Source organism: Pimephales promelas, chromosome 11 (genome assembly GCF_988280905.1).
Source record: "Pimephales promelas chromosome 11, fPimPro1.hap1.1, whole genome shotgun sequence".
Lineage (NCBI taxonomy): Eukaryota > Metazoa > Chordata > Actinopteri > Cypriniformes > Leuciscidae > Pimephales > Pimephales promelas.
Window position 1 is genome coordinate 32370687 of NC_142779.1, and position 16686 is coordinate 32387372.

Consider the following 16686-nt stretch of genomic DNA (forward strand, 5'->3'; position numbering starts at 1 on the left):
AGAAATTAAAGGGATACTCCACTTTTTTTGGAAATAGGCTCATTTTACAACTCCCTCAGAGTTAAACAGTTAAGTTTTACCATTTCAAATCCATTCAGACGATTTTCTGATATTTAGAAGAATATCAGTAACCAGACAGTTTCTGGTCTCATTGACTATAGAAACTGTCTGGTTACTGATATTCTTCTAAATATCAGAAAATCGGCTGAATGGATTTGAAAACGGTAAACCTCAACTGTTGTTATTACCAAAGTCTAATGAGTTGGGTTTTTTTTCTTAGATTCTTATTAAAGCTCTTTGTCTTTTGTTGTTTGATTAAAGTGCCTCATTTATTGTTTTCGAATATTCCCTCATGCAGTGTGTATTATAGCTGTTTGTGAATATAAATGCTCTGCAAAGTTGTAGGGTCGAAAGTGCACGAGAAATAAAGCTATTGTCTCCCAAAAGAAAGAATTGACTCTGAACCGCCTGTGTGTCAAATCCCACTGCGTAACGGTTCTACGTCACGAAATTTCGTAAACATTTGTATAATGCCCACCTTGTACACTGTCCACCCTTGAACAACTTGGCCAGCCCTCAAACACGTCATTTTACACGTCACAAATCTCTGAGTTCAACGCGGGATTCGCAAAACGCTTGCTCTTGAAAGATAGGCCAGTACCCAGTTTATTTGGACCAGCTTGCTCCTCGGAATCACAACCTGTAAGCATGAATTGATGTATATATTTTTTACCTGGTTTTCAAATACGTAGTTTCGTGTTTTTTATTGTGTAGGCCTCCAGCTAACTCGCGTTATTACTGTCTTACTGAAATGCATATGCTGAGCAGCTGTGGGCCACTATTACATAAAACTGTCTTTTAGGGCTGGGCATCGTTAAAAAATTTCAATACGATACTTGTTTACCAATGACATATTTTTATGTATTTTATTACGATTACATTACATATTACCTAAAAAAAAAACTTTTTTTTTTTTTAGTTTGTTGACTTTTTTTTAGACTCAATGACTCGTAGAGTTATTTATAAATGTAGACCGTTTGACTTAGCTTCAATGTTTTTACACCACTGTAATGCCTGGCTCAAGACGGACAAGATGTATATCTCGGATTTCCATTTGGAGCAAAAAAAAATTGTTATTTCGGTTTTTGTCCAAAACCCACTTTTGCGAACTAGTCCCTGGTTTTTTGCCCAATCGGGACCAAACCAGTCTAGGCCTATTCTCTGGACTCTCTAGATCAATAAGTATCGAAAAAAGGTGAAATTTTGCATTTGGTTGGCTGTAACAGGGTCGTTTAGAAAGTGGTCTGTGGCAAAATTAAATCATATTGGATTATGGTTAATTATGTAATATCACACTGAAATGTAGTATATCATGATAAATCATGCTTGCTACATACAACTTAATGTCTTTTGATGCTTTCGTGCTTAAATGCCTTAAAGATCTGAACTGCTTGAACACCGATAAATGCTGCTTGCAGCTTTAATTTATAAATGTCATTGTAGTGATCAAAGTTGAGTTTTAAGGGATCAAATTGTTAAATACATAGGGGCCTTTTAAGCCTTGTTCACACTACATGATTTTAAAACGTCGGGCTGAACTGTGCGGGTCACACTACATGACTTGCTCTCAGTGAAATCAGGAGCATTCAAGTTGTTTAGCCGTTCACACCACACAACACAACGTGATTGATCCACAACAGGAGGTAACTCACTACACGAGTTGACAACGCACTACATAGAGATACAACCACGATCGGATGATAAGAGCAAATCATTTGTGACTCAATGAGAGCTGTTTCAGTACTTTGTTATGGTCTAAATCATGAAAATAATCAAATTAATAACGATTTGACAACAACTCTGTCACCCAATGATTCTATCTGGTCTAGAAACCATGTTTTGTCATGAAAAACCACGCAATAAATGAACCACAAATGACGTGAAACTGCAGAGAAGAACACAACACGCGAATATGGACGTCAGAAACTGGTGCTGCACACTGTTTGCTCGACGATCTGCTCTGAGAAAAAAAAAATGCAAAAAAGAAAAGAAAAACTAAGATTTACCTGGTGTCCTCAACCCATGCGTTGATTGGCTGTACTCATGACATCACTTTGAGTTTGAGTAGCGCAACAGCTCTGGATATCTACTAGGGCTGCACGATTAATCGAAAAAAAATCACGATCTCGATTCAAACATAAATGCGATCTCATTTCTTAATGATGGCGATTCACTTCCGTGTATTTCCCTGCATTCAGATCATGCTGCATTCACGCGTTATATCGGTCACACTCGCACAAAAACAAAACAATAATTGACAAATCAATCATGCGGACGTTTCATCAGGGAATGTCTAAATTAAAGTTGTTGCACGTGAGCAGCGCATATTTTTTGGGGGCTTGCATGTTAATCAAAGTATTCACCGGGAGCAGGGGCAGCGCGTGAGCAGCAGTGAAACGCGCGCTCAATTAAAGTGAAAGCACACTTTTGAGGGACAAAATGAATATGATTTCACTCACAAAGTAGTTTCACACAATGTCTAGTAAGTTTTAACAAGAACTGAAGTACCTTAAAACTTATATAAAAATAATAGCCGAGTCCCATAGACGCCTGTATCTTTTACACGCCTGTGTGGCTGCAGGTTTGGGTAAATAAAAGCTTGTCTCAAATAGGGCGGGTCTGTTTTTTAATTTCGGTTTGTTAATCTTCTAAAACCGTCAGATCACCTGCTTTTTGGAGGCCCCTTTAGCACATATTAGTCCCGCCAAAGCCTAGTTTGATCGGCGAGTGATGATGTAGAATAGAAACTGCTGCGCTAGAAAGGGCAGAGAGAGAGAGAGAGAGAGAGAGAGAGAGTGGTCTTCAAACAACATGAAAGTTTGGAAGACCGCAGTTTCACATAGAGCATTTTGGAGAGTTTTAGATATGAAGACTCAAATATTTATAGAAGATTTAGGCTACCCATTTAAACTTGTTTGTTATTATTCAGTTTGGGTGAAAGTGTGATGTCTGATTCTAAAAAAGCTATAGTAAACTAGCCAGAAAATATTAAATATAGCCTACACTTACTTTTAGTTCATGACAGTAATACACAGACAGCTACATAGGCTAGCCCCAAAGAACCAGCTTAAACAATTTAGATTTTTTTTGTTACTGCACTTTATTAGACTGTCTTGTGTTTTTTTTTTTTTTTTTTTTTTTGTTTGTTTTTTTACTTGAGTGCAATACATTTTGGATGGGAAAAAAAAAGAGAATCGTGTAAGAGAATCGAGATCTCAATTCCCATGGAGAAAAATCGTGATTCACATTTTAGCAAGAATCGTGGAGCCCTAATATCTACTGCAGCAGGCTAGATATTTTTCTGGGCTCGGCGACGCGTCTGCGAGGCGCCTGCGAGCGTTTTCGCTGCGTTGTTGGCTCTTTCATACTAACAGATTGGCAAGCGTTCATCGTCCGCTAATCCCCCGCGATTTGCACGCGATAACACCCTGACCTGTCGGCGAGCTCAACGATTTGCAAATCGGGCATAAATTGGGCTTAAAATCCTGTAGTGTGAACTTGGCTTTAATATCAAGCATGTCACACAGCTATATCCCCATTACCTTTTATACATGGTCTCTGTGCATATAAGTCATGTGTGGCTGAGGTCACACCACCCTACCTCTCTTGAATGGTCAAAACTGAAGCTAAATAAAGTACTGCATTTCAAAAGTCAAATCTAGTCATTTTTTTTTTATGGAAAATTGCCCCTCTAATTCAGTTTCCATGGCAACATTAATCCTATCTGAGATCCCTCGGAGTTGGAAACACACTAAGGTGATGCCTCAGCGGCACTGTATCGGTGACTCACCCTTCAGTGACAAAAGGCATGGAGGATTTAGAGATATTGTGTATTAAACCTATAATCTAAAAAAACATACAGTATCATAAATGTGTCAAGTCATTTTGCCACACCAATTGCTTGAACTTTTGTTCTTGTACCCCATACACATTTATTTTGTAAAGTTGTTGGTCTATATACGAAGAGTTCAGATGCAAAAGCCTCTAAATGCCATTTGAAATGTTCTTCTTTAATGAAGATTTTTATCAAACTTGTATATTTAAGTTCAGTAATTTCACTTAAATAACAATTAATAGGTAATTATCATTGCCATTTAAGTGAAATCACTGAACTTAAATATGCAGGCTTGATAAAGAAAATTTCAAATGGCATTTAGAGGCTTTTGCATCTGAACTCTTCATACACACATGCATGTTAAACATTAGCTTCCACTACTTTTCTTTCCTTCTTACTAGACCCCGACCAATTTATCAGTCTGCCGGTTTTAACGGTATGATATGAGCCTGTCGCACTTATATCACCAAACTTTTTTATTTTTTTTTACAGAACATATAATGCGGATAAAATTATGCTTGTAAATGATGTATGAGTTTGTCCAGCAGAATGCGCTCCATTGTTTGCGATTGTCGACCCGCTCTTCAGACACAGTGTAAGATGCGCACACATTAGCTTCCACTCCACTGACATGGGGAAACATGGCTAGCTAGCTAATGTAGTAAACGAGTATGATTAGCTCGTTGTGAGAGTAAAAAACGAGGACAGTTATCGGAGTTCTTCCTCCACTGGTAGAGACTAGAGGAATTAAGACTAATAATAGAAGATAACAAGGTTTTGCCAGTGACACTTTTTATAAATTGATTGATACAAGTTATTTTTTATATAACGTGACTAAATAAAAGGACAAAGTCATTAGTGAAGATTACAGTATTTATAATATAATATTGAGTAGAACATGCAATGCGAACTAGTTTGGTACAGATCAGATGTGTCATTCACCCTGCCTCCATTACACATCTTTGTCACACAAGTGTTTGATCACCACATTTGAGTGATCGTTGCAAAAAATGTTTATAAATGTTATTCTGTTTGTGTATACTGTATTCTATATACAGTACCAGTCAAAAGGTTGTACACACGAATGGGAAAGTGCGTCCAAACTTTTGACTGGTTCTGTACTATAATATACACATAAATATTATTGCTACTGTATTATAAAATACACATAAATAATATCGGCAGGGATTTTTTTTTACTCCCTGATATCGGCATCAGCTCCCAAAATCCATATCGGTCGGGCTCTACTTCTGATTCGCATATGTTTATGAGCTGATTCTCATCGGGAGAGAAGATAATAGGACAAAACATGTTGAAAGTGCACACCTCTGCCTATCATGTGACCAATCAACAGAAATGGCTTTTGCCTGACCAGTACAAGGGTGATTACCAGCCAGGCCAAGGATAAAATCTGCTCGAGTTTAAATGTACACTAGGGAATTGTGGGTAATTACCCGTCATAAATCAAGGCCCAGACACCTGCGTTTCCTTTCAGCCATTCATAATTCGGAAAAGAGATCTGCTGTGTCCTAAATAAGGCTCTGCAATACAAGACTATGTTTTTCAATTTAATATACAAATATTCGTGTATTTGCTCTGAGTCTGAAACCACAGTTTTAACTAAATGCAAGAATGCAAAGATTGAAATGCAAAGATGAAATTTTCTTCTTTAATGATGATTTTTATCAAACTTTTATATTTAAGGTCAGTAATTTCACTTAAATAACAATTAATAGGTAATTATCATTGCCATTTAAGGGAAATCACTGATCTTAAATATACAAGCTTGATAAAAATGATCATTCTAGAAGAAAATTTCAAATGGCACTTAGAGGCTTTTGCATCTGAACTCTTCACATATTAATGATAGACAAATGCCAAATAAAAGTGCATTAAAGTCATTGTGACGTAAAAAAAATACAATGTGAAAATGTATATCAGCAAGTCCCATTTCCAATCATAAATCTTGTGGCTCTATTGTAAGACAACCGCAACCACTAAAAAACTCTTAGCTCTCAAATGCACATTGTCCTCTCACGTCCCTCATCCTCTCTTCTACTCATTAGACTCTCATGTCCCGCTCTCCCGTCTCAGCTCGATGTGTCAATGAGTGTCTCGCCCTCCCTCTCCTGTCTGGTGGTCTGAGTCGACTCTAGTTTGAGGCTGTGGTCGAAACATTGCGTCATCTTGACAGAGAAAGCCGTGCCACCCCTCTGCAGTAGCAACACTCCTGTCCTTCCTCTCAGCTATTTTTAGGGACACAAGTGATAAACTGCATCTTTACCACTTGTCACTTCAGAGTGAGTTGGTAATTGAGGTCATGCATAATTAATATCTTTGATTCATAATTAGAGGAGCTAAAGAAGGATGACATTTAATTTTTTGTGTAGTTTTTTTTTTAGGTTTTTAGAGCTGAATTTTTAATGCAGACATAATGGTGAACTTTAGAGATGGTTTTAAGAGGGTTATATTAAAAAAATACCAAATGCATTCTTATTAAATGTATAGCTCTGACTCTTCTGACTCTAAGCTCTGATTGGACAGGTAATGTTCAAAGCTACTGTAAAATGCCAGTACACACTTGTCACCATATATTCTATATTAATGCTTCAAATTGCTTTCCAATTGTTTGACTAAAGTTTTACAAACTTTATATTACTTCCTGAAAGAATGTATTATTCTGATTATTAATTAGCATAAGTAAATGTAATATACTTGTGTATATTTTTTTTATTATTATTTTGAGCTTGTGGCTCAGATTCAGCATTGGCATGTTTTTTTTATTTTTGGTGACGATCACACAGAATGCAAGACAGAACTCATTAAAATGAAACGCAACAGGAATTCAAAGGAGAACTTTTCAGTTAACAGTGTCCTATCAAGCGAAAACTGACATTTTATGGCCAAAAACATCCATCTGACACATCTCTGCATATAATAAGCCAACAATTAATAATGGCGCATGTGGAAAGTTAGAGCGACAGTTCGAGTGCCATGATGCGTTTGGTGGACATTTGTAATACCACAATTATAAATAATAATAAACTTCAGAATGCAAGTTTTGGCTTTCCAAGTCAGTTTTCTGTGTAAAGAAATTTAAAACCAATTCAGAAATATAATTTGTATAACAAACTTCCAGTGCAGCAATAATAATAATTATATTTTGCAACCTGTAAATAAGTAATAAAACTGAAAAAACCTCTGCAATAACGACGAGTCCACACAATAATAATAATTGGTGCTGTGATACTTTCACAAACTAAGTATTGTGTCAAAAAGTATTGTGGTTTATTATAATACTTTTACTATATTCTTAGAAGGGACAGTTTCTCTGTTCATGTAATGACAGATAATGTGTTTCTTTTTTTCAGTTTTCTGTAAACTTGTTCAGGACTCTTCCGCCCTCTTCCAATCCTACGGGAGCAGAGTTTGACCCTGAAGAGGATGAGCCCACTCTGGAGGCCGCTTGGCCCCACCTGCAGGTGTGTGTGGACCTTCATATTATCATAACACCAGTTGTCTACCCAGTAGACCCCACAAGTACCTTATGTCATTAAGTTTGCAATATCAGCGTTCTTAATGCCGCTCTAAAAGCCCTGTCATATTTATAAAAATCTTAAGTGTGGGGTGGTGATGGGACAGTGGATAAGACACATGCCTTTGGTGTGAGAGACCCGGGTTCGAATCCACTGTGAGACACCAATGTGTCCCTGAGCAAGACACTTAACCCCTAGTTGCTCCAGAGGCGTGCGACCTCTGACATATATAGCAAGTGTAAGTCGCTTTGAATAAAAGCGTCAGCTAAATGAGTAAATGTAAATGTATTAGTGGTGCACGATAATGGTTAACCGACTATTATTTTGCTCAAAAACTGTAATCATGATTAATATCCAGATATTCCAGAGAAAGAGGAAGATGAGTATATTATCAAATGGTGTAAAGTAATCCAGGCCAGTAACACTTTACTTGAAAGCATGTGCATAAGACTGGCATGACACCTTCATAACCATGACATGACATATGTCTTGAATATGAAATAGGGTTTATGCATGTTTGTGACAACTGTCATTAAGTGTCTTTCGCTCAGTTATGACATTTTGAATGCAAATATGACATTGTTTAAGATGTCTTTGTTATGACACCTTGACATAAACCAATACATCATAACCTGTCAGTGTCTTTGTCATGACAACTTGACATAAAATGAAGTTAAACTGTCATGTGGTTGGCTTTGACATTGGCTGTCTTGATGCATTATAATTTACTGTGTCATGAATATTTTTCGTGACCTCAACTACAGCGGTACTAATTGAATTTGTCAATAAAATGTTATAATGGCTTCATGACAGCCAATGTCAAAATCAACCACCTGACAGTTTAATGTAATATTAACCAATAAAGCTAGGTGGTTTCTTAAGTTTGATCATTAATCTGCTATGTCATGTTTATGACAGGTTGTGTTGTCTTAGTAATATCAAGGTGTCATAACAAAGACATCTCAAACAATGTCATATTTGCATTAAAAATGTCATTATTGAGCGAATCACACTTAATGACAGTTGTCACAAACATGCATAAAACTTCCTTCATATTCATAACATATGTCATGTCAGTCTTAAGCAACCCCTTCAAGTAAAGTGTTACCCTTAAGTCCAATAATTACAAATGTTACACTTTTACTTTCCACTTAGATTGCATTAATGCATTTATTTATCAAACATGATCGCAAACTATATGGTTGAGATTCATTACAGTTCACTCGCAGATTTAGTAGCTGTAAATCACACACCCGGCCTCGTGAACACAGATTGGCTGTATGACACTTTCACTCTAGCAGAATTTCACAATGGACATCGCTAAACTTACACGTTTATGTTTGTCGGTGTTGTCAGAGCATCAGCGCTCTTTTGCAGCCCAGAGAAAGCGTGTGCGCATGGTTGCCAGGAAGAGAAGATTAAGTGGAACATTGGACAGAAACCATGTCCTTTTAAGATAAAAGCTCAGTTTGGGTGATTTATGCTCTTGACATCTGGCAACCTGAAGCAGGAAAGATAGTGGAGGCTCCTTACCAATGCAAGATATCGAGAGAAGCACATATCATCATCACGATTAAAGCACGTTTAAAGGAGTAGTTCACTTTTGAAAAACTTCTGCTGATAATTTACTCACCCCCATGTCATCCAAGATGTCCATGTCTTTCTTTCATCAGTCGAAAAGAAATTAAGGTTTTTAATGAAAACATTCCAGGATTTTTCTCCATATAATGGACTTCAATGGGAACCAGACAGTCCAATGTCCAAAACACAGTTAATAACAGTTTCAGATGCAGCTTCAAATGTCTTTAAACGACACCAGACGATGAATAAGGGTCTTATCATGCGAAACGATCGCTTATTTCAAAACTTATTCCAAAAATGTAACTTTTCTAAGGACAAATGCTAGCCTTGCTCTATTCTGTGAGGCGCGTTTGCAATGTCACGTAATACGTAATTACGTTCAAAAGGTCACGGGCGACGTAGCCGGAAGTACAGAATCAAAATCGTCCGACATCGTTGTTTTACCTTTTAATTCCTTTTTTTGTAAACGGCGTTTGAGTTAGTTTGCACGTTCAACCTATGCGTTCAACTTGTAAACACTGACTCTGTACTTACGGCTACGTCGCCCGTGACCTTTTGAACGTAATTACGTATTACGTGACGTTACAAACGCGCCTCACAGAATGGAGCATGGCTGGCATTTGTCCTTAGAAAAGTTACATTTTTGGAATAAGTTTTGAAATAACCGATCGTTTCGCATGATAAGACCCTTATTCATCGTCTGGTGTCGTTTAAAGACATTTGAAGCTGCATCTGAAACTGTTATTAACTGTGTTTTGGACCTTGTACCGTCTGGTTCCCATTGAAGTCCATTATATGGAGAAAAATCCTGGAGTGTTTTCATCAAAAACCTTAATTTCTTTTCGACTGAAGAAAGAAAGACATGGACATCTTGGATGACATGGGGGTAGGGCTGCAACAACTAATCGATAAAATCGATTATAATCGATTTTGAAAATCGTTGTCAACGAATGTCATTATCGATTAGTTGGTCTGATTACGTCACGGGGATTGTTTACATGGAACATGCGCTTCTTACATGCGCTTCATGAGGCGCACATGCAGTCTCTCTCCCTCGCCGCTCTACCCTGTCTCGCGCGCGCAACACGGACGGTTTGGAGCACATTATCTTCTGTCTCGCATGCGCACTTTTGATTCCGTGAGTTTGAACTAATTTGCGGGCATCAGGAAACCGCTATCAATATGCAGCATACACGAAAATCATTCACCTTTCGGTAAATTCGCCGTTTTGAAACCAAAATAAGTGACCTACGTTAATCGTGTATACTTTATGAAGCCATACTATAGTATAATGTGAGATAGAAATGTATATTTAAGTCATTAAATTCAAGTTAACCTAAGCTTTTCCCTCCACTGCGGCTGTCAGTCATTCTCTATTCGGTGTTCAAACAGCGCGTCGCGTTACAACAGTTAACACATGATGATCTCTTTCCAAGATGATTCAATGTTATTATTATAATTGATCCGTAGATAAAGGTCTATGATGGTTTTTCTATCTTGCTAGACTTTTATTGCTGTAACTTAATCACTTTCTACTGAGTGTCTGTTAGATCACAACACTATAGTAGAGTCGGCGCAGTATAATTGTTCTTCACGTGCACAGTAGCCTAACTGAAATTTAAAACTGTTAAAAGAAAAGTCTTAATAAACTATTGCATAGATCCTGAATAATACACAGTCAATATGTCTTTCTCTTTCTTTGGTACTTTTAACTTGAATGCGGCGGACACTGAAGAGCTGCGCGGCGGACACTGAAGAGCTGCGCGCCGCCCTGTGACTCCGTGTTGCTTCAAGCGCATCATTCAGCGCTTGCGATGAGCATAAGCACTTTGTGCAGCTCTTTCATGATCATGTCATAATACTTTTGCGCAATGAAAGCTTATTAATAGCCTTTCTTATTCTGTCCTATCTATTATATTTTGCGTCCTCACTAAACAGCTGTGCTTTACATTTAAAACAGTTGTGCATCTGATTTTTACGATATTTTTCATGAATGTATAACAACAATACAAAGAGCAATGTGTACGTTTTACCAGAGTTAGTGCTACACTTATTGTCTCTTATTTGTTCCCCACTAAGGAATGTTTTTTTCACTAAATGTTCAGATTTTATAAAATTATTGTGCACTTGTGATATTTCTAGGCTAAGTTTTGCTGAGTTATCCACTAATCTAGTTTACAATAGCATTTTTGTCATAGGTTATGGTCATATATATCTTTGTATTTGTTGTTTTTCTTTATAATGAAGATGTCTGTATTAAGTAGATTGTTTAACACACAAAAGAGTGTGGTTTTTAGGGTTTTATTTTGTTATAATAAACAAAAAAAATGGAATATATAATTTTTTATCCGATTAATCGAAAAAATAATCGTCCGATTAATCGATTATCAAAATAATCGTTAGTTGCAGCCCTACATGGGGGTGAGTAAATTATCAGCAAAAGTTTTTTCAAAAGTGAACTACTCCTTTAATCGTGCAGCCCTATAGTGTATGTTAGAGTTTGGTGGTGGTTCTTGGTGGTTGGCCTTTCATGTGCATTTTTTACATTGTTATGTAAATTCAAAGAGAGCATCACATGTGTCCTTTGAGCTCGGAAAAATATGAGATTCATAGCAGTGCAATGCATATCCAAGATAGATGAAGCAAGAGGATGTGGAATATAAAAATATCATTCAGGACAAAATAGTGTGGATAAAAATAGTAGGGATGTGAAACGATTAATCGCATCCAAAATAAAAGTTTGTGGTGTGTGTAGTGTGTATAATTATTTTGTATATATAAATACACACACATGCATGTATAATATTTAAGAAATATTTGCATTGTATATACTTGATATATATATATATTTATACAAAATTATTACTATACATAAATATAAATATTTGATATATTAATAACACATTTTTCTTACATATATACATGCATATGTGTCCATATACATGGACACTACACACACATCTATTATGTAAACACAAACTTTTATTTTGGATGCGATTAATTGTTTCACAGCCCTAAAAAATAGTTTAGTCAAATTAAAATTGACTTTGTATTTGTGTTGAATTATGAAGTTGTTAGGTTTATCACTATGCTAAAGTCAAACTCAAGTGCAGAGCACTATTTGTGTGGGTCGTAGAGTTGCTGCTTATGCAATGCACTACATTCCAGTCACTTCTGTCGTTCCCTGACGGCTGGATTGCTCATTGGGTTTTGGTGTCTGTCTCAAATGATGAAAAAATCATTTTTAGCAAGAACTGACAGCATTTATTGTTTTGGTGGCAAAGAGAACCTGACCGATGCATTCATCATATACTGTAATCTTCATTATATCTCTTATTCTCTCCCTTCTTTCTCTCTTCTTCAGCTGGTTTATGAATTCTTCTTGAGATTCCTTGAGTCACCTGACTTCCAGCCCAATGTTGCCAAAAAATACATCGACCAAAAGTTTGTAATGTCGGTGAGTGTCCTTTCTTCTGATCTATATCTGCATCATGGTTTGTCCTCATCAGCACACAATCAGAGGAATATAAACACTCTATATATCTATGTATCTATGAAGCTTGAGTCCCCATTGGGTAGTAAATTTTCTTTTTTACTCACTAGTCTTTACATAGAATGCAAGAACAAAACAATGAATAAATTCTATTGAAGCATTATATAATTGTAAATTATTAATATAAGTAAACGATCTGTAAAAAATAAGAACAGATGATGAAACTATAAGAAATAGCACAAATGAAAACTGCAGAACAAAGATCATGTGTAATGGCAAAAATTTCTCATATAGTCTTATGCCAGATAAAAGTGGACTTTGAGGGATTTGTTTAAAAAGTGCACATCAAATATGCTTAACAGAAGCTTGGTTCTTCCATGCGAGTTGATGGTAAATACAGGATCAGGCTTAGGATAGAAAATTCAGATCAGTTAAAAAAAAAAATCGTAATCAGTCCGATACCAATCCTTGAGATCAGCTCGGGACGTCCCTACTTTGTGCACTTTGGTGGACAGATTTTTTATTATTATTATTAGGGCTGTCAGTTAAAAGCATTATTAACGGCGTTAACACAAACCCATTTTAATGGCATCAATTTTTTATCGTGCGATTAATGGTCTTTTTGGTCTAGCAAACTTTGCAGTTTTTTTCACATACTTTTGCAACAGGACGCGGCGCTGCGCTATGAAACCCATTCATTTCAATGGCTTGTGCCACGTGAGGACATTTTGTTGCTTCGTCGACCAAAGCGCAAGAGGATCTTGCTAGACCGGAAACAAAACAACATGGCACGCCGCATACACTTGTTTAGGCTTGCGAGCAGGCCAAATAGCGGGTTTTTACGCTACGTTTTGAGTGGATGACGAGCGCGAGACGCCGAAATGGATGCCAATAAGATTCTGAATGGAAAGTTTATTTTTAAAAAAGTTGCCAAATGATCCCATTGACAAGACCAAAGTGATCTGTGTGTTTTGTCGTTGTGAACTGAGCTATTATCATCGCAGCACATCCAGTCTGAAATACCGCTTGATGAGGGCCAAGCACACACACACACAGCTGATGCGAATTCTCCGCCCCCTCGTCAATATCAGGACCTCGTCAGTATTTCTCTAACCCTTTTATTGATGGACAGCGTTACATTGTGTGAGAGATTATTTGCTCCAAGTGAGAATGTTAGTGTGAAAATGAACACTACAGTAGATGCTAATATTGTTTTCAATAAAAAAAAAACATTTGAACAAAGCAAGCTGATCCACTTTTCATTACATACACTATTTTTTTCCAAATAAGTCCAATCTGTTTCAGAATCTGAATTTTATTATTTAAATGAACCCTAAACACTGCAGTCCAATTCGTTTACATGTGCATTACATTTATTCTGAACAAAACTTCAGCGCCGCCACCAAATTCATAACATGAGAAAGCCACTGGTAATGTCACTGGAACTGCCTCGTGGATTGATGATGACGTATCTAAAATGAAAACTGAGATTTATCACAAGAGCTTTTTTAGCATATATTTACCTAATATTTTGTCTCATGCTTTTACATGCTTTATTTTTTCCCCTTTTGATCAGGTTATATAAGGTCTACACTAACAGTTTGTTTACAAGTGTCTGTTTACAGGTTTGAGCTATCAGTCTGATTAATAAACGGATGTATTTGGATGCATGTAAACGTAGTTGCTCGGATTGGGTCTCAGAACCCAACTAATGATTGAGCTAATGGATTTAGTTCACCTTATTTCTTTTCAGCTTCTGGAGCTTTTTGACAGTGAAGACCCCAGAGAGCGGGACTTCCTAAAAACCATCCTGCACAGGATCTATGGAAAGTTCCTGGGGCTGAGAGCCTACGTCCGTCGGCAGATCAACAATATATTCTACAGGCAAGCTGTCCTTTGCATATGACTCTTTCAGCTATCAAAATGTTCTCATTCATAAACTTTTGTAAGAGTAGATGGAGAAACTGTGAGCTCTTAGATGCAAGTCTGTCTTTGAATGAGCCAAGCTTGGCGTTTGTGAGAAAAGGGGAAGTTCATCCATTGAGTCGATGTCCTTGATCTCGCACTGTAGGTTTATATACGAGACGGAGCATCACAATGGGATTGCAGAGCTCTTAGAAATCTTAGGAAGGTGAGTGTGACCATTATCAGTGTTGCCATGACAAATCCGAAGGGAGATCTTTCTCTCTTTGCCGGACTGAAAGAACCTGTCCGTCACATGACCAATCTCATGTTCTTCCCACAGCATAATTAATGGCTTTGCCCTGCCGCTGAAAGAGGAGCACAAAATGTTCCTCATCAGAGTGCTTCTGCCTTTACACAAAGTCAAGTCTCTCAGCGTCTATCACCCACAGGTACGCTTAAGGAAGACTCTTCTGAAAATGTTTGTTTTGTTGATGACTTTTATGTTGAAAGGATTGCTTTCACTAAAGTGATTGTATGAAAAAATTCTACTGTAATATTTACAGTATTCTCAAAACTAGAGATGCACCGATTGACCGGCCAGTCTGACATATGCCGATTTTATACCGGTCAAATGCACTCGGGCGCCGCATGATTAACGTCGCACATGCACACAGAACGCACATGTTGGAAACCCCTCGAATTACGGCCATTTCACCCCTTTTTTACACCGCAAGCGTGAGTGGCGCTTATTTTTTTCGGCTTGCATGTTAATCAATGACTCCATTCACACCAGGAGCTGGAGCAGCGCGTGAGTGTCGAGCAGGAAAATTAAAGTGAAAGCACACTTTTGATGAAAAACAAACAAAAAAAGGGATTTAAAAGTGCCCAAAATGCACAGACTTTACATGTCATATGTTTTAACAAGAACTGGATTAGGAAAAGAAAATGTACCCATTTAAACCCGTTTTTATTATTGAGTTTGAGTAAAAGTATATGGTGTTTTTATATATATATATATATATATATATATATGAAGAGTTCAGATGCAAAAGCCTCTAAATGCCATTTGAAATTTTCTTCTTTAATGATGATTTTTGTCAAACTTGTATATTTAAGTTCAGTAATTTCACTTAAATAACAATTAATAGGTAATCTTCATTGCCATTTAAGTGAAATCACTGAACTTAAATAAACAAGCTTGATAAAAATGATCATTCTAGAAGAAAATTTCAAATGGCACTTAGAGGCTTTTGCATCTGAACTCTTCATATATATATTAGGGCTGTGCAAAAATTAATTGCGATTAATCGCATCCAAAATAATAGACTGTTTACATAATATTTTTGTGTGTGCTGTATATAATTATTTTGTATATATAAATACACACACATGCATGTATATATTTAAGAAAATGTGTTATTCATATATAAAATATTTATATTTATATAATATAGATTATGTATTTATAAATATATACAGAATTTAAGCGCAAATAATTCTTAAATATATACATGCATGCATAGGTATTTATATATACAAAATAATTATATACAGCACACGCAAGTATATTATGTAAACACAGACTTTTATTTTGGATGCGATTAATCGCAATTAACTTTTGCACAGCCCTAATATATATATAACTCTTTATATATATATATATATATATATATATTTGTGTTATTGAAAAGTGGTTAGAAAAATAAAATCGGAATCGGCTAAAATCGTTATCGGCTGGTCAAACTCAATGAAAATCGGAATTGGCCTAGAAAATTGTAATCGGTGCATCTCTACTCAACTTTTAATAATTGCATTAACCACCGTTAGTTCAAGTCCTAAAATGTGATTGGCTGACTGGCGTTAATCATTTTGTAAAACACTTGAATGTTTCGCTGTTTTTATCAGTCCACGTCGTATCATTTTAAGCTTCTATTGGGGAGGGAGAAAAATATGCAAACCCATGGGACTGAATGCAAGACTCTGGTTACCCGAGGCTGAACGGCACTCTTGCGTGCAAGATTTAAAAATAAAGAAATGATATTTAAAAATAAAATTTATTTGCTTGCATTTGAAAAAAATTCTGAACCAAAAAAATTAAGCTGCTGTATTTTTAAGGTCAACTTGAGCGCTGTAACTTTACAGCATATTGGAGACCTTTTTGGCAGCTAATGGTTATTTCAGATGTCATTTAACATTTTGAGGTAATGCGTTCAGTTCAATCTTTTCTCTTCATGTTTGACATTAGACCAAGGGCAACTAGGAAAGCTTTACAGCAA

General features: G+C 36.5%; 1 protein-coding gene across 2 annotated transcripts in view; it reads left to right on the plus strand.

Moving 5' to 3' along the window:
* Window positions 1-16686, plus strand: part of ppp2r5d (protein phosphatase 2, regulatory subunit B', delta) — a 69311-nt gene that overhangs the window by 39712 nt on the left and 12913 nt on the right. For both annotated transcript variants that reach the window (XM_089117298.1, XM_039690564.2), the window contains exons 5-9: window positions 7267-7377; window positions 12377-12469; window positions 14259-14389; window positions 14577-14636; window positions 14751-14859. In XM_089117298.1, the coding sequence (XP_088973424.1) occupies window positions 7267-7377; window positions 12377-12469; window positions 14259-14389; window positions 14577-14636; window positions 14751-14859 (504 nt within the window). The remainder of the gene's footprint in view (window positions 1-7266; window positions 7378-12376; window positions 12470-14258; window positions 14390-14576; window positions 14637-14750; window positions 14860-16686) is intronic.